This window comes from Camponotus floridanus, unplaced genomic scaffold, assembly GCF_003227725.1.
Source record: "Camponotus floridanus strain SB8 unplaced genomic scaffold, Cflo_v7.5 scaffold72, whole genome shotgun sequence".
Classification (NCBI taxonomy): Eukaryota; Metazoa; Arthropoda; class Insecta; order Hymenoptera; family Formicidae; genus Camponotus; species Camponotus floridanus.
The window spans coordinates 622761-648361 of NW_020229841.1; the positions used below are offsets into that span (position 1 = coordinate 622761).

The 25601-nt window shown below is 25.1% G+C and overlaps 2 protein-coding genes across 3 annotated transcripts; both read right to left on the reverse strand.

The window, feature by feature from the left end:
• Positions 1-3686: 3686 nt before the first annotated feature.
• On the reverse strand, positions 3687-25263 carry LOC105248666 (glutamyl aminopeptidase-like). Of its 2 annotated transcripts, none has more exons than XM_025413950.1 (14): positions 25198-25263; positions 24421-24940; positions 23750-24169; positions 23448-23631; positions 22848-23010; positions 22494-22575; positions 21770-22137; positions 21410-21696; positions 20887-20904; positions 5104-5273; positions 4578-4928; positions 4422-4491; positions 4158-4247; positions 3687-3860 (listed from the first exon to the last, which is right to left on the reverse strand). In XM_025413950.1, the coding sequence occupies exons 2-14, from the start codon at positions 24915-24917 to the stop codon at positions 3714-3716; spliced, it is 2847 nt and encodes a 948-aa protein (XP_025269735.1). In that variant the 5' UTR covers positions 24918-24940; positions 25198-25263; the 3' UTR covers positions 3687-3713. The 2 variants fall into 2 exon arrangements, with proteins under 2 accessions (XP_025269735.1, XP_025269736.1); XM_025413951.1 differs by having other exon boundaries at positions 24421-24951; positions 25198-25239.
• On the reverse strand, positions 11155-18147 carry LOC105248665 (glutamyl aminopeptidase-like). Its single transcript, XM_025413952.1, has 13 exons — positions 18029-18147; positions 17188-17697; positions 16466-16885; positions 16164-16347; positions 15525-15687; positions 15153-15234; positions 14431-14798; positions 14071-14354; positions 13065-13249; positions 12486-12809; positions 12323-12392; positions 12036-12137; positions 11155-11331 (listed from the first exon to the last, which is right to left on the reverse strand). Exons 2-13 carry the CDS (start codon positions 17673-17675, stop codon positions 11179-11181), a joined length of 2823 nt encoding a protein of 940 aa, XP_025269737.1. The 5' UTR covers positions 17676-17697; positions 18029-18147; the 3' UTR covers positions 11155-11178.
• Positions 25264-25601: the final 338 nt, after the last annotated feature.

A 25601-nucleotide genomic window follows, 5' to 3' on the forward strand; every position in this document is an offset into this window, starting at 1 on the left:
CTTACACCGCGAAGGTCAGGAAGATACGCGCTCGACCACAGTTATGGGCTTGGGAAACAACAAGAACGACGGGGAGACGACGATGGGAGGCATCTGGGCACCTGAACTTTGACCTGAACTTCTTCACACGCGACCCGGGAAAGGGAGAGATGGTATATTATTTTCTTCTTTTCCGCGTGAAAAGTCAACAATTATTGTATTCGAAAAAATATTAAGTTTCATTGAGACTTCACGTTATCTATAAGGAATGACAGCGAAAATCCGTTCATTAGGATAAAATTTTTAAGCGAGCTAACCATCTAAAATCGTCACGTCCTCTTCGAGCCAAATTCAATTTCAGTTCGAGTAATATTATCAAAAATATCGAATTCTGTGCATGTGTGTCTTGATATTTGTAGAAAATATATTTCGAAGAGCAAAACTTGGCATAAATATCGGTAGAAATATAAATATCAGTTATATGCGATGAAGAGATTGAAATGGAGGTGGGGAATGACGTTGACCTAATTTCAGATTAGTAACTGTCGCATGAAGAGAGAGCGCATATGTTTCATTTGATTTGTGTCATAGCATCACGAAGACAAGTTGTCCAAACACTTTAGCCTTTTGCCATCGTTATTATCATTGTAATTATGCGTTTTAACACGTTCTTTTTGGGTGATTGTCACTCGAAAGGTATTAAAATTTTGACAGCATTACTTTCAACATCAGAAAATTCTATTATATCTATTTGATATTATCAAAAATTTAATCATCTAATAGATTTATAAAAGAAATTTATTTAATAATCAGTCATCACAAATTTTTAAATCATGAAAGTAATATTTAAAGATGCTTAGTTTGCATCTACAAACGCAAAAGAAAAAAAAAGAAAAACGGTAAAAAATACATATTCCATTTTGATTGTATTTATTCTCATGAGGCATTTTTACTATCGTTATTATCATTATAATTATGCGTTTTAACATGTTTTTTTTGGGTAATTTTCACTCGGAAGGTACTAAAATTCTGCCAGCATTACTTTCAATATCAAAAAATTCTATTATATCTATTCGATATTATCATCAAAAATTTAATCATCTAATAAATTTATAACAGAAATTTATCTAATAATCAGTCATCACAAATTTTTAAATCATGAAAATAATATTTAAAAATGTTCAGTTTGCATCTACAAACGCAAAAGAAAAAAAGAAAAACTCGTAAAAAATGCATATTCCATTTTGATTGTATTCATTCTCATGAGACACTTTTTTACACGTGTACACTCAAATTTACATAATAAAAAAATAATCAATTTTTCTCTAGAGAAGCATCGTAAATCCTCGTTTTTACAATCGAGGGAAATCGTGGGTGTACGAAAGAAACGAGCGGCAGCGCGGGGGACGGAACGGGAGGAGGAAGACGGAGGTGGAGGCGAATATGTGCGCTTTTGCCCGTTACGAGAGAACGTGCGCCGGCTTTCGTGCCACGCCGAGATAAGTGGTGTATGATTTGGCGATGATTGATGGGGTCGTAGGTCAAAGTGATCAGCGGCGCTCCGGGCGCCTCGGCTCACCTGACTCCTCGGCGGGATCTGAAAGTCTGGAATACCGGGGGTTCTCCTCGGCTTCCCGAGTGTGTAATACGCCTTCGTTTCCCCCCGACTCCCTTCTCTGTCCCCCTGTGCGGCTTTTTATCTTGTGTTTCGATGTCGAATACCGGCATAAATCTAAATTTATGCCGGTATTCAATATCGGTAAAAATTTTGCGCTGTCGATAATCCTTCCCTTCAGCAACCTTCCAGCTCAAGAAAAAGATTCGCTCGTCGAGCAAAATAAATAATGTATAAGAAATATTTTATCATTATTAGTATTTATTTTAATTAATTTATAATTGCAATTAAAATAATTCTAATTATTTTATACCATATTATTCATCACCGTTAGATAAAAAAGAAAAATCTTACTGATATGTTTATCTGCAAACGCAATTAATTATTCATTACTTAGTCATTAAGTTTTGACATTTGTAATAAAAAAAGTATCAAATTTTCGGAATCGATAAAATATTGACTGTCACTTTTGACATCAGTGAATAGTTTTATAGTTTAAAGTCATTTATATAGTTTAAAGTCAGATTTGTTTCTAATGCAAGTTGTTTATTATGTATATTGACGAGAGAAATGACTTCCCAGCGAGAAAACAAGCAGAGGCTTATTTTTTGTATAAACTTTTTTCGTCGCATTATTTCGAAGCCTGAGCAAGCAATATCGACTACATTAATTCGGGATAATCAATTTAGGCCTAATTGAGGATTACGATGAACCGCTCAGGGATCTCTCGAAACCCATTCTCGTCTCTTCTCCACCGTCGGAATGCAGACGATCGCAGCGTTAATAGATTAATTTATTATGTTAAAGCCCTCAAAGACACCGCCTGATTTTGTAGCTCGACGACATATTATTATCGTGTCATGGCCATCGTTATAAGAACTCCACGAAATACCGCGAAACTTCCACCGATGGAATGTTAATTTCGACGCAACACACGTGTTCAAATATGCACACATAGTGTGGGAGACATCAAATTTATTTTGTATTTTCTTATTTTACTTTGTTTACTCATTTTTTTCGTAACATTTAAGAGATTCATAATTTTTATAATTAGGAGGAGAAAAATATCATTATATATGTGTATATATATATATATATATTTTTTTTTTTTCTTTTATTGATATTTTATACATAATAATGTAGGTTTTCTGATATATTTCTATTCTCTGTTTCTTAGCAATTAATCAAAATTGCATTTTATCAAAACTGATATAAATATGAGAAAATTTGATTATAATTAATATTACAGAAAATGTTGCTCATTAATTGTATTAGTAAATAAACTTTACAAATCCATAAATCAGAAATTTTTAAGTTATAAAAATGTATAAAAAAGATGTGTAAAAGAAATGCAATAAATGTAATAAAACAGATAAGAATTTGTGCTACACAATTTTTATATATTGTATTTATATTATAAATCACAAGAGAGATGTGAACATATAATTTTAAAATTAATATAAATTGACGATTAATAATATTAGATATAATATTAAATGTTAAAGCATTAGTCAATATATCACTGTAACAATATAACAATATAATTTTTTATGTTAAGCTATTAAAAATCTAATAATAATATATAATAAATTTTATTATTGATCAAAGAATGAAATTCGCAATAGAAAGCATCTCGAACATTTTTTCGAAACTTATTATATTTTACATGAATATATTTTGTATCGAATATGTATCTATTCGAAAAAATTATTGTTTATTTATTTTTAAGGATAATAATATAATTATTTAAAATAAAAAATATAGTAAAGAAATATAATTTAAGTCTATACATATATATATGTGTACATATATATATTTGGACAGAATTATATATACTTTTGTGTATAGTAATGATAAAATGTTTTACCTAATAATGATATAAATGTTTAATAATGAAATAAATGTTTTATCTATGAACTATTTATTGCATTATTATATTTTTAAAGCTTGAAATGATAATTTTTTCGAATAGTGTTATATTTAAAAATATTAGAACTGATAGATTTTACAGACTTCATTAATGTTTCTTATTTTAAAGATTTGTTTAAAAAAAATAATAATAATAAAAAAATTATTTATAATTGAAATAAATCTCCGAGCGATATATAATTTGTACTATTCATAGATCAATAAGTGAATTATTCAAATTTGACAACATTTTTCTGGCTCGACATTGGATAAGGCGGATTTCATGTAAACGTTTTGCTATCTTGTGAACGATAAATAAAATTCGTTCGGATATCATAGCTCTTACATATTCACGCAACTAAAATAAATTATTTTTTCATTGTAAGTAACAATTTTTTTGCACTATAAGAATATAATGTAACATACTTTCTGATTGTTATCATAAGTAATTTATAAGTATCTACACAGATAAAACATATCTTATATATACATGTATGTATATATATATGTATATATATATATATATATATATATATATATATACATGTAAATGTATCATATATATCATATGTATATATTTTATCTAAAAAGATAAAAAAATTTTATGATAAATAAAAAGATATTGAAATGAATATATATGAATCAAAAAATTTACCTTGTCAAGTTCACTACGAAGCAAAATATCCTCTAAATTATTAGTATCTAAAATGTATCGTTCCATAAGATTATCCGCAAATTCCATAATCTGAAATGAATTATTTCGATATATTCGATAAGTTAATTATTACATAAAAGTCCAATGCGATATAATTCGTCCCATTATAATTAGATCAAGAAATTATGTGCATAGAGAGATAGATGAGATTAATATCGAGATACAAATAAATAAGTATACACAGTACATAGTTTTTTGAAATACCTTGTGTAATTGTGCCTCAGAATATACATGATTAATTATAATAATCAATGCTGTGTACGTATTAATTTCCCTATTAAATCAAAAGCAGATATATTTAAGTGATAAATATCCATATGAATTGTAACAATATATTTACAAAATATATATTTATTTTACCTGGGTTTTACTTTTTCAAAATTTTGCAATATATACTCAAGTATTTCATCGTTCTTTGCATGTCTTATAATCATGGAAAGAAACCTTTTAACACGGTCAATGTCTCGGAAGTTTACAAATATATTTTTCTCAGAAAAATATGTTTTTTTCAGATCTAGATATGCTTGCAAACTTTCTTCATTCAAATATTCTTTGATAGCTATAGGATGTGCAATGCAAGCTAGAAATTCTAAAATTCTGTGATCAGAACCTGACGCCCATTTTTCTAATATTATCGACCAAGTACCGTTTAAATCTTCTTCCATCATTATACCGTTACAGTATGTCCATTGTTTCCACCATGATAAAATTCTAATATACCAAGAGAAGAGTGTATTATACAAATATTTAACATATATATATATATATATATATATATATATATATGCATATAATAAAATATATATAATTGTTTCTAATATATTATTTAGCATACACAAGATACAAAAAAGATATGACTGCACCAGAAAAATTATAAAAAAATTACTTGTCAGAACGCATAACATATTGTTCCAATTTATTTCTGGCCATTTGTATGCATTTAGGATCCTTCAGAACACATGCCCACTTGGCAATTTCTTGTCTTAAACATTTAGTAAGGACATTCTCTTCAGAATATTCTTGATATCCAATGCGTTCAAGGACTCCATTAAATATACCTTTCATGATTTCCTCAAAATTTGTTATATAATTATAATTCTACATTTGGAATAAAGCATCCTTTATATTAACGCAAGAATAATTTACTATTAATATATAATGTTTAACATCTAGAATGTAAAATTGAGGATATGCAAATCTTTTCTTTATAAATTTTCTTTATCTAAATAAAATTATGTAAAAGTGCAACTAAATTTTTTCGTATATGTATATTTTACGAAATTGTTTGACAATTTTGTTTTTTATATATTTTATATGTAATAATCTAATATATATGAAAAACACTTTTATTAATGAAATGTCTGTTATTATTTACCTTGAATAAATCGATATTATCTTCTGTGTCTGATATTGGAAAGATACTTGATATATTTTCAAGAGCTTTGATCATAGGATACCATGCCACAAAATCTGTCTCTTGCGATAAATATTTCACAAGATTCAAAAATGTGTACATATCGAGTTTGCCTGACGACAGGAAATAATAGGCATCGTCGATAATTTGAGCACGATTGAGAACATGTATTTTATCATAGTTTCCAGAGTTCAAATATTTCGCAATATTTTGCCAATTCTTAAGTTCGTATTTAACACGATAATATCCTATGGTACAAACAATACACTTTATGTATTATTAAATCCTTTTATGTAATTTATTAGAAAATATCTATGTAATTTATTAGAAAATATTACCCATTTGTTGTAAGTTAACTATTATCCAGTCACCGATATGGCCTTCTATATCAATATTCATAAACCAAGTAGACTTTGTAGAATTCAACTTTTTCCAATCATGTAAAATTTTCTCAGGATGTATCGTAAAATTTAATATTGTCTGTGTAGTTATAGTTACAGGTATATGCAAATTTTCCATGCCATGATTTTTATTATTTTTTACTGTTATTCTTACATAATGATAAGTAATTTGTTCGTATTGTGCAACCTTTAGAATAGGATAATGTTTTTGTTTTGTCCAAGTATTCATTATTTCTCTTACAATAATTCTATCAATATCAGTTGCATCATGAGCAATTTGCATACTTTCCCAGAAATCATCAATAGATGCCGAACTAAATTTGCTAAATTTATAAAAAATTACAAATGATTGACGATAGACATGATAGAAATTGTATATATTACAGGAAAGCAATTATATATTTTGATATCGACAGATAATTTTGCAGCACATACAACTTAATGTAAATTATTTAAATAATATAATAAGGAAAATGATTTGTGGTAAAAAAGACATATAAAAATGGGAGTAAAACTAGAAGTAGATAGTTGCCCGAAAGAGAAAGAACATAATAATGAAGAAGATTAGAAAATAAAAGAAAAAATTATATATTTTAAAATAGAAAAATTAAAATATTTTATAAAATTTTTAATCTGCATTTAATTTTTATTTTTATAATACGTAACTATTATATTACTCACTGTCTGCTAAGAAATATGTCAATACCCCTTTGGAATACCTGGTCGGTAAGAAAATGTCGCAACATACGCAGTATGACAGGCGCTGCGGTAATGACAAATCATAAAGTACATATAATTAATACTAATATACTAATTTATTCTAGTGCTCATAAATTCATGAAAGCATATCTGTGATTTTATAAAAAATTTTATATTTAAATTCTACTTTCTCTTTTCTTTTCTATGAGACTAATATATGTACATATAAATAAACTGAGGAAAAATTAATTTATATATTTAATTTTTCTAACTTTTTTTCGTAATATTTACGTTCAGGAATTTATGGACAATCTACTTATATGTTGTTATTGTTGTAGTTTGCTTTAGCTTACCTTTGATATGAAAAGAAAAAGAAAAAAGTGAATCAATTTCAGACGTTTTATTGACTTGTAATATAAGAGGCTTCATAATACCCCTTGGAGAATTGTCCAAACGAAGAGATTCTTGTTGAAATTGGACCACGAATAGATCCCATATACGGAGATCTTCAAAATCCTATAAATGAACGTTTTATTATAAAAGTTTGAACCAAATAATCAGTAATTTTCAAAGAAAAAAAATATTTTTAATAGAAAGAGAGAGCTCGTATATGTATACTTTTTGTATTAAAAAAATAACAATAATTGTTTACAATTACTGCACTAAAATGGTTTTTCTTATTTTTTATTAAATGTAGGAAAATATAGTAGAATTTTTCTATAATGATATATGTGCGACTAATTATCTGAGATTATAGATAATATTATAAAAAAATTTTTTTTATTTTTAAATTAATACGTATCATATTTTAAATTTAATTAAATCATTCTTTTTACTTTAGATTTTTTATAAAATTAAAAAACTTAAACAATTAAAATCTATGATCTTAATAAATTTGCAACAAATTTTTTCATTATCAATTTTAATACATAATAATATAAATAATAATTTTTTTATTGTATATAATAAAAAAACATTATATGTAATCAGATAAAGAAATCACCTTATTGATGACATCTGTTCCCAGCAATGTAGCAATACCCTCGTTCAACCAATAATCAGGCCAATGAGCTGGGCTGATCAGATTATCAAACCATTGATGTACCAGTTCGTATCCTATTCTACGTATTACATCCAATTTGTGTATATCAGAATCTAATTCATCATTGTAGAAAATAGTTGCATCTCTAAAAAACCATGTAATGTGAATATGTAAAGTTTTTATTAAGTCTAATGTTTAATGATTTTTCATGTATTCCAATTATTATACTTTAATACTTTAATATATTTATACCTATAAAGATATTTATACCTATAAAGATATATTTATACCTTTAATATATTTATACCTATAATATATTTATACCTATAAAGATATTTATACCTATAAAGAATAAGTTTCTTGGTGATATTATTTTGACTGTCTAAAATGATATGATGATACATATTTGAAATATCTTTAAAATATTTCCATCTTTCGAGGTTCATTGTGATAAGTTGAGTGACATTATCTGCAAACACTGTTTCTTGGATATATTGCTGTTCGAATTGTGAGTCGAAAGGGAACTTATCATATATTACAAACAACACGAGGTAAGTAGATATTAAAGGAGTGGTTTCGAACTTTGTCGAGAGTACGTATTTAACATTAGTTATATTAATTGCCTTATGTTCTATCGGCATGTTTGACAAAATCATATAGTTTTCATAATGTTTAACTGAGATTTTAAATGTCGCTTTTAATCTTGGTTCGTCCCAACATGGAAACAATTGTCGAGCTCCAATTGCTTGGAATGGTGTTGCGATAAACCATCTATCACATTTTAATAGCATATTTCATATAATAAGAAATACAATTCAATCATCATTATAAGTTACTTTAAGTTTGCATTAAAAATTATTCTTAATAATGTAATAATGTAATTCACTAAAAAAAAACGGATATATATATATATATATATATATATATATATATATCCGTTTTTTTATTGAATTACATTATTAAGAATAATTTCAATATATTTTACTATAGATATTTTTATTACAGTATATTCAACATTTACTCACGCTTTATTTCTATTTGAGTATGCGTAGGCAATTCTCAAGAAACTTTCACCATCATCCGCGTAATTGATGAAGTTCATCATTAATGTATAATTTCCAATTGATAATTGTTCATTAAAGTGAAAGACGAGAATATGAGTTTCATTGTTATATATAGTATTTGCTGGTTTATAATAATAATAATAATAATTAAGTTCTAATTTCAATCTACCGATGAGGGTAACATCCTGTATTTTTATTTGCGGCTTTCTTGCGTGCAAACTTATGTATCTCGTTGGACGAGTAATCTTAATATTGACATTGCATTCACCGTAGATATTTCTGAACCGATTTCCTTCTTTGTCAAAATGTGTTAGATCCAGCAAGATATCATAATGCTCTGGTATATAAGCCGGTAATTCAACTGGTATGTTCACTTTGTAATCGGAGTTAAGTAAATGACCTATTGCGTTTATTATTAAGCTGCTATTTAATAACAATTTTAATAACAGTCTCCCCATGTCAAGTTTTTCGCTTCAGATATATGATGATTTATTGCTTTATTTAAATAAAATATAACCATAAATGAAATACAATGCAGAGCTTCTTATATTGAATGCATTTTTTGAATGAAAAATAACGAGAATGAATACAAAAATGTTTTAAATATATCAATTTTTATTAAACAGAGCTAATTAAGAGAAAGCTTAATAGACTTTATTATTACATACAATATATGTTAATCTATAGGCTATATCTATATGCTATATCTTACGAATTAAACTCAATTTAATCGTTATATAATATATAAGATATATATACATATATATATATATATATTTATATGTTTATATATATATATATATATATATATATATATTTCTTTTTTTCTTTAATGACTTACCTTATCTATTGAAATTGTATGCAAATTGAAGTGTAATCTTTTTTTGGAATGTAAATTGCAATTAACACATTATTATCATAGATTGTTAGTGCCAGAAGATATCGCACAATTACAATCTTTTTCTTGGAAAGACCACCGAAATCTAACGACAATCTTGGTACTTATCATATCTTATAAACAAGCTCTAAAGTCAATAATTGTGTTTTGCCACTTCACAGACACATTCAAATATCAAAACATGTAACGGAATATATTTACATATTTATTTGCTTCCAAATTTAACATATTTTAGCAGACTTGCGTGCTTTACATCTCTGTCTTCTTCAGATCATTAAAAAATTTTATAAAGTATTTATAAAATTACCTACCTAATTGTTTGGTAAACACATTGTTACAGTTTTGTTTGCTTCAAAAACACATTGATGATTTTTTAATTAAATTATCATAATTACATTATTTATCTTGTGTTTATCACAGATAAAAGCTGAAAGTGAGCACAAACGAAAGCTCGACTTATACATAGTACATTTCTCCCTCGCCTGATCTTCGAGGGAAATCGCAAGAGACTTTTAATTTTTAACTCCAAATATAAAATGTATTATGATAAATCAGAAATTTTTGAATTATAAATATGTATAAAATAGATAATATAAGAATTTGTGCTATGCAATTTTTATATATTGTATTTATATTATAAATATCATAAGAGAGATGCGAACATATAATATAATTTTAACATTAATACAAATTAACGATTAATAATATTACACATAATATTAAATCTTAATTAATAATAATCTTAAATGTTACATTAATATTAATAATATTAAATGTTAAATTATTTAATATATCATTAGTCAATATATTACTGTAACAATATAACAATATATATAATTTTTTATGTTAAGCTATAAAAATCTAATAATAATATAAATAAATTTCATTATTGATCAAAGAATGAAATTCGCAATAAAAAGCATCTCGAAGATTTTTTCGAAATTTATATTTTACATGAATATATTTTGTATCGAATATATATCTGTTCGAAAAAAATTATTGTTTATCTATTTTTAAGGATAATAATATAATTATTTAGAATAAAAAATATAGTAGAGTATTATAGAGAAATATAATTTAAGTCTACATATGTATATATATATATATATATATATATATATATATATACATATGGAACGAACTTATTTGCCAACCTAATATGTACATATATCTATTTGGACAGAATTATATATACTTTATATTTTGTCCTTATATAATAATGATAAAATGTTTTACATCTATGAACTATTTCTTTGCATTATTATATTTTTAAAGCTTGAAATGATAATTTTTTCGAATAGTTTTATATTTAAAAATATTAGAACTGATAGATTTTACAGACTTTGTTAATATTTCTTATTTTAAAGATTTGTTTGAAAGAATAAAAATAATAAAAAAATTATTTATAATTGAGATAGATCTCCGAGCGATATATAATTTGTACTATTCATAGATTAATTTAAATGTAATATTCAAATTTGACAACATTTTTCTGGCTCGATTTTGGATAAGCTCGATTTCATTTAAACGTTTTCCTATCTTACGACGGATAAAACCAATTTGTTTGGATATAATAGTTCTCATATATTCATGTATCTAAAATAAGTTATTTTTTCATTGTCAATAAATAACAATTTTTTGCACTATAAGAATATAATATACTTTCTGATATACATACTTTCTGATTTTTATCGTAGGATAAACAAATTATTTATAATATTATATTTATATTATTTATTACGGAGTACGGATTACGGAGTTTGCGGATAATCTTATGGGACAATATATTTTAGATACTAATAATTTAGAGAATATTTTCGTAGTGAACTTCACAAGGTAAATTTTTTGATTCAGATATATTCATTTCAATATCGTTTTATTTATCATAAAATTTTTTTATCTTTTTAGATAAATATATACATATGATATATATGATACATTTACATGTATATATATATATATATATATATATATATATACATACATACATATATATATACATGTAAATGTATCATATATATCATATGTATATATTTTATCTAAAAAGATAAAAAAATTTTATGATAAATAAAAAGATATTGAAATGAATATATCTGAATCAAAAAATTTACCTTGTCAAGTTCACTACGAAGCAAAATATCTTCTAAATTTTTAGTGTATATATATATATATATATATATATATATATATATATATATATATATATTATATGTATATATTTTATTTAAAAAGAGATAAAAAATTTTACGATAATTAAAAACAGATATTGAAATGGATATAATATTTGAATCAAAATTTACCTTGTCAAGTTCAGTGTCTAGCAAGATGCTCGGTAAGATGTTCGTTAAATTATTAACATTTGAAATGTATTGCTTTATTAAACTATCGACGAACTTTATAATCTAAAATGAATTATTTCGATATTTACTGTCAGCAAAATAAATTAATTATTACACGAAAGTATAATGCGATATAATTTTTTCTTCCCAATATAATTAGATCAAAAAATTATGTATACATAGAGATAGATAGAATTAATATCTAGATATAAATAAATAAGTATACAATATATAGTTTTTCAAAATACCTTCTGCAGTTGTGCCTCAGAATACACATGATTAATTATAATAATCAATGCTGTGACCATATTAATTTCTCTATAAAACCAAAACAGCAGATATGTACACATTTGCATGATAAATATCTATATGAATTGTGAGAAATATTTACGAAACATATATTTATTTTACCTGGGTTTTATTTTTTTTAAATTTTGCAATATACATTCAAGTATTTTATCGTTCTTTGCATGCTTCATAATGGAAAGAAATTTTTTAACACTGTCAGTGTCTTGGAAGTTTACAAATATATATTTCTGCGAAGAATGTCTTTTGTGATCTAGATCTGGCTGTAAGCTTTCTTTATTCAAATGTTCTTTGATGGAAGTTAGAAAATTTAAAATTTTATGATCAAAACTAAACACTCTTTTTAATATTAACGAACAAGAACCGTTTAAATATTTTTCTATTAGTATACCGTTGTTGTATGTCCAGTGTTTCCACCACGGTGAAACTCTATATACCAAGAGAAAAATTTATTACACAAATGTTTAGAAAAAAAAATATATATATGTGTGTGTGTGTGTAATAATAATATATATATATATATATATATATATATATATATATATAATTGTTTCTATACATATAATATATTATTCTAATATATTTCTAATATATTAGCTAAAATATATTAGCTCTAATATTTAGCATGCATTGCACAAGATACAAAGAAGATATGACTACACCAGGAAATTAAAAAAAATTTACTTGTCAGAACGCATAATATGTTGTTCCAATTTATTTCTGGCCATTTGTATGCATTTAGGATCCTTCAGAACACATGCCCACTTGGCAATTTCTTGTCTTAAACATTTAGTAAAGACATTCTCTTCAAAATATTCTTCATATCCAATGCGATCAAGGACTAAATTAAATATACCTTTCATGATTTCCTAAAAATTTGTTATATAATTATAATTCTACATTTGGAATATTGTGTTCCATATATTTTTTATTTATAATAAAAAAGTATAACTAAAAAATATTAATAACTTATTAAAAAATTAAATAATAAAAAAAATTGTTTTTTAATACGTAATATGTTTTTACAAAATATTTTACAAATTTTATAAATTCTAGATTTTTTGTAAAATGTTTCATAATAAATTTTTGAGTAACAATATACGGAGGTCGTTTGATAAGTTTGGTAAATTTTCGTGAAATTGCGTCACAATCCATTTGGTGACGCCTCATCAGCCTACTTTTCCGAAGGTATTAAAAAATTGGAAATTTGATGGACTAAGTGTATAGACCTCGATGGAGACTATATTAAGAAATTACATAAATTTTTTCAAAAATAACGTGTTTTATTTTTTACCAAACATCAAACGACCCTCGTATATAACGAAAGTAATCGATAAGTATTCTTTTTAATAGATTGTTTTCTTTCAAAATTGGATGTAACTTTTTAATTAGTATGTAATTATTATTTCTATTATTCATTTAAAGCATTCTTTATATTAACGCAAGAATAATTTACTATTAATATATAATGTTTAACATCTAGAATGTAAAATTGAGGATATGCAAATCTTTTCTTTATAAATTTTCTTTATCCAAATAAAATTATGTAAAAGTGCAACTAAATTTTCTTATATATGTATATTTTACGAAATTGTTTGACAATTTTGTTTTTTATATATTTTATATGTAATAATCTAATATATAATATATGAAAAACACTTTTATTAATGAAATGTCTGTTATTGTTTACCTTGAATAAATCGATATCTTCTGTGTCTGATATTGGAAAGATACTTGACATATTTTCAAGAGCTTTGATCATAGGATACCATGCCACAAAATCTGTCTCTTGCCATAAGTATTTCGCAAGATCCAAAAATGTATACATATCGAGTTTGCCTGACGACAGGAAATAATAGGCGTCGTCGATAATTTGAGCACGATTGAGAACGTGTATTTTACTATAGTTTCTAGAGTTCAAATATTTCGCAATATTTTGCCAATTTTTAAGTTCGTAATTAACACGATAATATCCTATGGTATAAACAATACACTTGATGTATTATTAAATCTTTTTATGTATTAGTAATTTATTAGAAAATATTTATACCAATTTGTTGTAAGTTAGCTATTATCCAGTCACCGATATGGCCATCTGTAGCAATATCCATAAACCAAGTAGAATTTGACTTTTTCCAATTATAGAAAAATTTCCAAGGATGTATCGTAAAATTTGATATCGTCTGTGTAGTTATAGTTACAGGTATGTGCCAATGATTTTCAATATTTTCTACTGTTATTCTTACATAATGAAAATTAGTGTAATCGTATATTTGTGCAACCTTTAAAATAGGATAATGTTTTTGCTTTGTCCAAGCATTCATTATTTCTCTTACGATAATTTTTTCCATATTAGTTGCATTATGAGCACTTTGCATGCTTTCCCAGAAATCATCAATAGATGCCGAACTAAATTTGCTAAATTTATAAAAAATTACAAATGATTGACGATAGACATTATAGAAATTGTATATATTACAGGAAAGCAATTATATATTTTGATATGTACAGATAATTTTGTAGCACATACAACTTAATGTAAATTATTTAAATAATATAATAAGGAAAATGATTTGTGGTAGAAAAGACGTATAAAAATTGGAACAAAAATAGAAGCAGATAGCCCGAAAGTGAAGAACATAATAATGAAGACTAGGAAATAAAAGAAAAAAATTATATATTTTAAAACAGGAAAATTCAAAATATTTTATAAAATTCTTAATCTCCATTACAACCTTCATTTTTATAATATGTAATTATTATATTACTCACTGTTTGCTAAGAAATATCTCAATACCATTTTGAAATACCTGGTCGGTAAGAAAATGTCGCAACATACGTAGTATGACAGGTGCTGCGATAATGACAAATCATAAAATACGTCTACAATTAAATAATAATTTATTCTAGTGCCCATAAATTCATAAAAGCGTATCTATAATTTTATAAAAAACTTTAAATTTTATATTTAAATTCTACCTTTTCTTTTCTTTTTTATGAGATTAATATACATATAAATAAACTGAGGAAAAATTAATTTATATATTTAATTTTTCTAACTTTTTTCATGTTATTTACGTTCAGAAATTTATGGACAATCTACTTATGTGTTATTATGTTATTGTTGTAGTTGCTTTATTTTACCTTTAATATGAAAAGAAAAGGAAAAAAGTGAATCAATTTCAGATGGTTTATTGATTTCTGATCTAAGAGGTTTCATAACACCTTCTGTAAAATTGTCCAATCGAAGAGATTCTTGTTGAATTTGAACCACGAATAGATCCCACATACGGAGATCTTCAGAACCCTATAAATGAACGTTTTATTATAAAAGTTTGAATCGAATAATCAATAGTTTCAAAAGGAAGAAAATATTTTTAATAAAGAAGCTCGTGTATATTTTTCGTATTAAATAACGATAATTGTTTATTGCAGTGAAATGGTTTTTTTATTTTCTATGAAGTGTAAAAAATATAGCAGAAATTTCCTGAAATGATATATATGCAATGCGAATTAATTATCTGAGATTATAAATATTATTACAAAAAATGATATTTTATTTTTAAATTAATACGTATCGTATTTTGAATTTAATTAAATCATTCTTCATATTTAAGATTTTTTATAAAATAAAAAAAATTTATACAATCAAAGTTATGATTGTAATGAATTCAGAACAAACTTTTTTGTTGTCAATTAATTTCTAATATATAATAATGAAATAATAATTTTTTTATTGTGTATAATCAACAAACATTATATATAAACAGATAAAGAAATCACCTTATTGATGACATCTGTTCCCAGTAATATAGCAATACCTTCGTTCAACCAATAGTCAGACCACCAGGATGGACTGATCAGATTATCAAACCATTTATGTACTAGTTCGTATCCTATTGTACGTGTTACGTCCAATTTGTGCATATCAGGATCTAATTCATCGTTATAGAAAATTGTTGCATCTCTAAAAAATCATTGTAATGCAAATACGTAAAGTTTTTATTAATCTTAATGTTTAATGATTTTTTATGTATTCCAATTATTATATAATACTTTAATACTTTAATATACTTATGTATTACCTGTAAAGAATAAGTTTCTTGGCGATATTATCATGACTATCTAAATTGACATTATACATATCTGAAATATTTTCAGAATATTTCCATTTCTTTAAAAAATTTATTGTGATAAAGTGAGTGACATCATCTGCAAACACTGTTTCTTGAATATATTGCTCGTGGAACTGTGGGTTACGAGGGTACATATCATATATTACAAACAACACGAGGTAAGTGGATATTAAAGGAGTGGTTTCGAATTTTGTCAAGTGTACGTTTTTATCATTTCCATTTGCAGTTTCTCCCGGCATGTTTGATAAAATCATGTACTTTGCATAATGTTTAATAGAGATTTTAAATGTCGCTTTTAATGCTGGTTCATCCCAACATGGAAACAATTGTCGAGCCCCAATTGCTTGGAATGGTGTTGCGATAAACAACCTACCACATTTTAATAGAGAGCATATCTCATATAACAAGAAATATTCAACCATCATTGAAAGTTATTTTAAAGTATAGCAGAAAGTTATTTGCATTAAAAGTTATTCTTAATATTGTAATTCACTAAAAAAATGAATATATATATATATATATATATATATATGTATATATATATATATATATATATATATATATATATATTTGTTTTTTTTTAGTGAATTACATTATTAAGAATAATTATTTCAATGTATTTTATTCAAAGCTAGATACATTTTATTTCAGTATATTCAAAATTCACTCACCCTTTATGTTTATATGAGTTTGCGTAGGCAATTTTCAAGAAACTTTCACCATTATCCGCGAAACTGATGAAGCTCATCTTTAATGTATAATATCCAATTGTTAATTGATCATTAAAGTGAAAGACGAGAATATGAGTTTCACTGTTATATGTAGCATTTGTCGGTTCATAAAGTTCTAATGACGATATATTGGTGAGGATAGCATTCTGTACTTCTATTTGCGGCTTTTTCGCATGCAAACTTATATATTTCGTTGAACTAGTAATCTTAATATTGACATTGCATGTGCCGGAGATATTTTTGAACAGAATTCCTTCTGTGTCAAAATGTGTTAGATCCAGCTGGATGTCATAATGCTCTGGTATAATATAATCAGGTAAACGGAATCCAACTGGCATGTCTACTTTGTAATCTGAGTTAAATAAATGACCTATTGCGTTTATTATTAAGCTGCTATTTAATAACAGTTTTAACAACAGTCTCCACATATCAAGTTTTTGGTTTTTGTTGCTTTATTAAAAAAAAATATAAACGTAAATGAAATACATTGCAGAGCTTCTTATATTGGATGTATTTTTTGAATGAAAAATAACGAGAATGAATACAAAAATATTTCAAATATATCAATTTTTATTAAACAAAGCTAATTAGGAAAAAGTTGAATAAACTTTATTATTACACACGATATGCTATATGTTAATCTTATGAATTAAATTCTATTTAATTGTTATATAATATATAAGACATATATATGTATATATATATATATATACATATAGGTCTTATATAGAAATAAGAAAAGAAATATATATATATATTTCTTTTCTTCCTAATGACTTACCTTACTCTATTGAAAATCTATGCAGATTGAAGTGTAATCCTTTGTTGAAATGTGAACTGCAATTAACACATTATTATCATGGATTGTTAATGCCAGAAATAAATATCGCACAATTACAATCTTTCTCTTTCGAAAGGCTACTGAAATCTAACGACAATCTTGGTACTTGCCATGTCTTATAAGAAAGCTCTAAAGTCATCAATAATTGTGTTTTCTTACTGCACGGACACATTCAAATATCAAAATATGTAACGGAATATATTTACATTGCTTCCAAATTTAACGTATTTTAACAGACTTGCGTACTTTGCATCTCTGTCTTTTTCAGATCATTAAAAAATTTTATGAAGAATTTATAAAATTGTGTGTCTAATTGTTTGGTAGATACATTGCTACAGTTTTGTTTGCTTCAAAAACACATTGATTTCTTAATTAAATTATCATAATCACGCTATTTATCTTGTGTTTATCAGAGATAAAAGCTGAAAGAGCGAGCAGAAATGAAAGCTTTCGCGAAAGCTTGATTTATACATAGCACATTTCTTTCTCGTCTTTTTTGAGAGAAATCATGAGAAACTTTAATTTTTAACATATTAAATACAAATACATTATGATAAATCAGAAATTTTTGAATATAAAAAAGTATAAAAAAGATAATAATATAAGAATTAGGCTATATAATTTATATATTGTATTTACATTATAAATTACAAAAGAGATGCGAACATATAATAATAATTTTAACATTAACACAAATTGACGATTAGTAATATTGTATATAAATGTTGTAGCATTAGTCAATTTAACAATATATAATATAACAATATAACATTATAATATTATAACAACATAATAACATCTAATTTTTTAATGTTGTTAAGAATATGCATAATATTATATAATAAATTTTATCATTGATTACAGAATGGAATTCGCAAAAACTTCTCGAAGACTTTTTTCGAAACTTATATTTCTTATATGAATACATTTTGTATCGAATATGTATAATTTGAAATAAATTATTGTTCATTTATCTTTAAGGATAGTAATATAATTATTTAGATTAAAATACATCATACAGAAATATAATTAAATCTATATATATATTTTTTTTGACAGAATTATGTACACTTTATTTTGTCTATATAGTAATGATAAAATGTTTTATATATATAATAAACTATTTTTTAGCATTATTATATTTTTAAAGCGTGAAATGATAATTTTTTCGAATAGTTTTATATTCTAAAAAATTATAATTGATAGATTTTAGAGACTTTATTAGTGTTTTTTTATCTTAAAGATTTGTTAAAAAAATAATAAAAACAATGACTTATAATTGAGATAGATTTCCAAGCGATACAATTTGTACTATTTATAGATTAATAAAAGAATCATTCAAATTTGACAACTTTCCTCTGACTGTATTTCAGATGAATTTCGTGATTTCAAAAAAGCGTTTTCTTATCTTGCGACGAATAAACGAAATTCGTTCAGATATAACAGCTCTTGCATATACCTAAAATAAATTACTTTTACACTTACTGTCAATAAATAACAATCTTTTTGGACTATAAGAATATACTTTCTGATTTTATTATAGGATAAATAAATTATTCCATTATTTTATTATAAATATTTTATAACAAATAAAAGATATTGAAATGAATATAATATCTGAATCACACAAAATTTACCTTGTAAAATTTATTAGGGAAGAAAATATTCGCCAAACGATTAGTATTTAAAATATTTCGTTTTACAAGATTATCCACGAAATTTGTAATCTAAAATGAATTATTTCGATATTTATTCAGTTAAAATGAATTCGATATTTACTTCAACAAAATAAGTTAATTGTACACCAAAGGCTAATGCGATATAATTCTTTTTTCCAGTATAATTAGATTAAAAGACATTATGTACATAGAAAGATAGATGCGATTAATATCGAGATACAAATAAATAAGTATACATAGTTTATTCAAAATACCTTCTGTAGTTGTATCTTAGAATACACATGATTAATTATAATAACCAATGCTGTGTACATATTAATTTCCCTATAAAACCAAAATAGCAGATATAAACACATTTACGTAATACATATCTATGAATTGTGAGAATATATTTATTTTTATTCAAACATATAATTATTTTACCTGGGTTTTACTTTTATAAAATTTTGCAATATATATTCAAGTATTTCATCGTTCTTTGCATGTCTCATAATTATAGAAAGAAATCTTTTAACACGGTCAATGTTTCGAAAGTTTATAATTATATTTTTCTGAGAAAAATATGTTTTTTTGAGATATGCTTGTAAACTTTCTTCATTCAAATATTCTTTGATGAATGTAGGATGTGCAACGCAAGTTAAAAATTCTAAATTTCTATGATCAGAACCTGACGCCCATTTTTCTAATATTATCGACCAAGTATGGTTTAAATTTTTTTCCATCATTATACCGTTACAATATGTCCATTGTTTCCACCACGGTAAAACTCTATATAATATATCAAGAGAAAAATTTATTACACAAATATTTAGAAAAAATATATATATGTATATAATAAAATATAATAACGTAAAATATAATAATAGTATAATTATTTTTAATATATTATTTAGCATGCATTGTACAAGATACAAAAAAGACTGCAACAGAAAGATGATAAAAAAAGTACTTTTCAGAATGGATAATATGTCGTTCCAATTTATTTTTGGCCATTTGTATGCATGTGGGGTCCTTGAAAATGCATGCCCATTTGGCAACTTCTTGTCTTAAACATTTAGTAAGGACATTTTCTTCAGAACGTTCTTCATATCCAAGGCGTTCAAGGACTCCATTAAATATTTCTCTTATGAAAAATTTCTTTCATAAAAAAATTTTTATTAATAAATAATATGCCTTTAAAAAATATTTCACAAATTTTACAAATTTTAGATTCTTTGTAACATATTTTAATAAATTTTTTAAGAACAGTATATTTATAACAAAAGTAATCGATAAGTATTCTTCTATAATAGATTGTTTTCTCTTACAACTGGATGTAACTTTTTTAAAATTAGCATGTAATTATTATTTCTACATTCATTTAAAGCACTCTTAATATTAACGCAAAAATAATTTAATTATTAACATATAAACTATTAACATATAATGTTTAATATCTAGAATGTAAAATTGAGGATATGCAAATTTCTTTTTTATAAATTTTCTTTATCCGAAAAAAATTATGTAAAAGTGCAACTAAATTTTCTCGTATATGTATATTTTACGAAATTGTTTGACAATTTTGTTTTTTATATATTTTATATGTAATAATCTAATATATATGAAAAACACATTTATTAATAAAAAGTCTGTTATTATTTACCTTGAATAAATCGGCATTTTCTTTTATGTCCGATGTTAGAAAGATACTTGACATATCTTCAAGAGCTTTGATCATAGGATACCATGCCACAAAATCTGTCTCTTGCGATAAGTATTTCGCAAGATCCAAAAATGTAGACATATCGAGTTTGCGTGATGACAAGAAATAATAAGCATCGTCGATAATTTGAGCACGATTGAGAACATGTATTTTATTATAGTTTCCAGAGTTCAAATATTTCGCAATATTTTGCCAATTTTTAAGTTCGTAATTAACGCGATAATATCCTATGGTATAAACAATACACTTTATGTATTATTAAATTCTTTTATGTATTAGTAATTTATTAGAAAATATTACCAATTTGTTGTAAGTTAGCTATTATCCAGTCATCGATATGGCCATCTGTAGCAATATCCATAAACCAAGTAGAATTTGACTTTTTCCAATTATAGAAAAATTTCCAAGGATGTATCGTAAAATTTGATGTAGTCTGCGTAGTTATAGTTACAGGTATGTGCCAATGATTTTCAATATTTTCTACTGTTATTCTTACATAATGAAAATTTGTGTAATCATATATCTGTGCAACCTTTAAAATAGGATAATGTTTTTGCTTTGTCCAAGCATTCATTATTTCTCTCACAATAATTCTTTCCATATTAGTTGCATTATGAGCACTTTGCATGCTTTCCCAGAAATCATCAATAGATGCCGAACTAAATTTGCTAAATTTATAAAAAATTACAAATGATTGATGTTAAACATTATAGAAATTGTATAGATTACAGGAAAGCAATTATATATTTTGATATGTACAGATAATTTTGCAGCACATACAACTTAATGTAAATTATTTAAATAATATAATAAAGAAAATGATTTGTGGTAGAAAAGACATATAAAAATTGGAATAAAAATAGAAGCATATAGTTGCCCGAAAATGAAGAACATAATAACAAAGACTAGGAAATAAAAGAAAAAATTATATATTTTAAAATAGGAAAATTCAAAATATTTTATGAAATTCTTAATCTCCATTACAACTTCCATTTTTATAATACGTAATTATTATATTACTCACTGTTTGCTAAGAAATATCTCAATACCCCTTTGGAATACCTGGTCGGTAAGAAAATGTCGCAACATACGCAGTATGACAGGTGCTGCGATAATGACAAATCATAAAATACGTCTACAATTAAATAATAATTTATTCTAGTGCCCATAAATTCATAAAAACGTATCTATAATTTTATAAAAAACTTTAAATTTTATATTTAAATTCTATCTTCTCTTTTCTTTTCTATGAGATTAATATACATATAAATAAACTGAGGAAAAATTAATTTTTCTAACTTTTTTTATGTTATTTACGTTCAGAAATTTATGAACTATTTAATTATGTGTTATTATTGTTGTAGTTGCTTTATCTTACCTTTAATATGAAAAGAAAAAGAAAAAAGTGAATCAATTTCAGACAGTTTATTGATTTCTGATGTAAGAGGCTTCATAATATCTCTTGGAGAATTGTCGAAACGAAGGGCTTCTTGTTGAATTTGAACCATGAATAGATCCCACATACGGAGATCTTCAAAATCCTATAAATGTTTTATTATAAAAGTTTGAACCAAATAATCAATAGTTTTAAAAAGAAGAAAATATTTTTAATAGAAAAAGAGAGCTCGTATATATACTTTTTGTATTAAATAACAATAATTGTTTACAATTATTGCACTAAGATGGTTTTCTTATTTTTTATTGAGTGTAGGATAATATAGTAGAGTTTTTCCGTAATGATATACGTGCCACTAATTATCTGAGATTATAGATATTATTACAAATAAATATGCTTTTTTATTTTTAAATTAATACGTATCGTATTCTTCATTTTAGAGAATTTTTATAAAATTTAAAAGTTTAAACATAATCAAAATTTGTGATCTTAATGAATTTACAACAAACTTATTCATTGTCAATTAATGTTCCTTTTAATATATATAATCAAAAAAGCAATATATGTAATCAAAGAAACAACCTGATTGATGACATCTGTTCCCAGCAATATAGCAATACCCTCGTTCAACCAATAGTCAGGCCAATGGACTGGGCTGATCAGATTATCAAACCATTGATGTACCAGTTCATATCCTATTCTACGTATTACATCCAATTTGTGTATATCAGAATCTAATTCATCATTGTAGAAAATAGTTGCATCTCTAAAAAACCATTGTAATGTGAATATGTAAAGTTTTTATTAAGTCTAATGTTTAATGATTTTTCATGTATTCCAATTATTATATACTTTAATACTTTAATACTTTAATATACTTATACCTGTAAAGAATAAGTTTCTTGGTGATATTATTTTGACTGTCTAAAATAATATGATGATACATATTTGAAATATCTTTAAAATATTTCCATCTTTTGAGGTTCATTGTGATAAGTTGGGTGACATTATCTGCAAACACTGTTTCTTGGATATATTGCTGTTCGAATTGTAGGTCGAGAGGGAACTTATCATATATTACAAACAAGACGAGGTAAGTAGATATTAAAGGAGTGGTTTTAAATTTTGTCAAGAGTTCATGCTTAACATCATTAGTTACATGTTCTATCGGCATGTTTGATGCAGCTATATACCTTGCATAATGCTTAACAGAGATTTTAAATGTCGCTTTTAATCCTGGCTCGTCCCAACATGGAAACGATTGTCGAGCTCCAATTGCTTGGAATGGTGTTGCGATAAACCACCTACCACATTTTAATAACATATCTCATATAACAAGAAATATTTCAATCAGCATTAAAAGTTATTGGCATTAAAAATTGTAATAAAATATAAGCTTAGATGATATACATGTATATATATATATATATATATATATATATATATATGTATATATATATCCGTTGTTTTTTAGTGAATTATATTATTAAGAATAATTTTTCAATGTATTTTACTGTAGATACTTTTTATTACAGTATATTCAACATTTACTCACGCTTTATTTTTATTTGAGTTTGCGTAGGTAATTCTCAAGAAACTTCCATCATCATTCGGAAAGCTGGTGAAGTTCATCATTAATGTATAATTTCCAATTGATAATTGATCATTAAAGTGAAAGACGAGAATATGAGTTTCACTGTTATATGTAGCATTTGTTGGTTTATAAAGTTTTAATGACGATATATTGGTGAGGATAGCATTCTGTACTTCTATTTGCGGCTTTTTTGCGTGCAAACTTATATCTTTTGTTGGACGAATAATGTTAATATCGACATTGCATATCCCGAAGATATATTTGAATAGATTTCCTTCTGCGTCAAAATATGTCAGATCGAGCTGGATATCATAATGCACTGGTATAATATAGTTCGGTAAACGGAATTCTGGCTTGGGCTCATCGTTGTTAAAAAAAGAGTCGAAGTTAAATAAAAAAGCTATTGTGTTTATGAATAAGCAGCTGTTTAATAACAGGTTCAACAACAATCTCCCCATGTCAAGTTTCTTGTTTCAAGTATCTGTAATATTTCTTTATTTAAAAAAATTATAAGCGTAAATGAAATATAATGCAGAGCTTTTTATATTGATTGTATTTTTTAATGAAAAATTACGATGAATACATAATCAATTTCTATTAAACAAAGCTAATTAGGAAAAAGCTTAATAGACTTTATTATTACACACGATATGCTATACTATATTAACCTTATGAATTTAACTAAATTTAATTGTTATATAATATATAAGATAAATATTTTTTTTTCTAATGACTTACCTTATCTATTGAAATTCTATGCAGATTGAAGTATAATTCTTTGTTGAAATATAAACTGCAATTAACACATTATTATATTATTAAGAAATATTTCAGAAGTATATATCGCACAATTACAATCTTTCTCTTTCGAAAGGCCATTGAAATCTGATGACGATCTTAATACTCGGCATGTCTTAAAAACAAGCTCTAAGGTCGTCAATAATTATGTTTTCCGAATTCAGACAAATATCAATACGTAACGGAATATTTACATTGCTTTCAAATTTAACGTATTTTAAAAGATTTGCGTGTTTTACATCTCTGTCTTTTTCAAATCATAAAAATTTTTTGAAGAATTGATACATGTCTAATTTTTTGAAGAATTGATACATGTCTAATTGTTTGTCAAGCGTATTCTTACA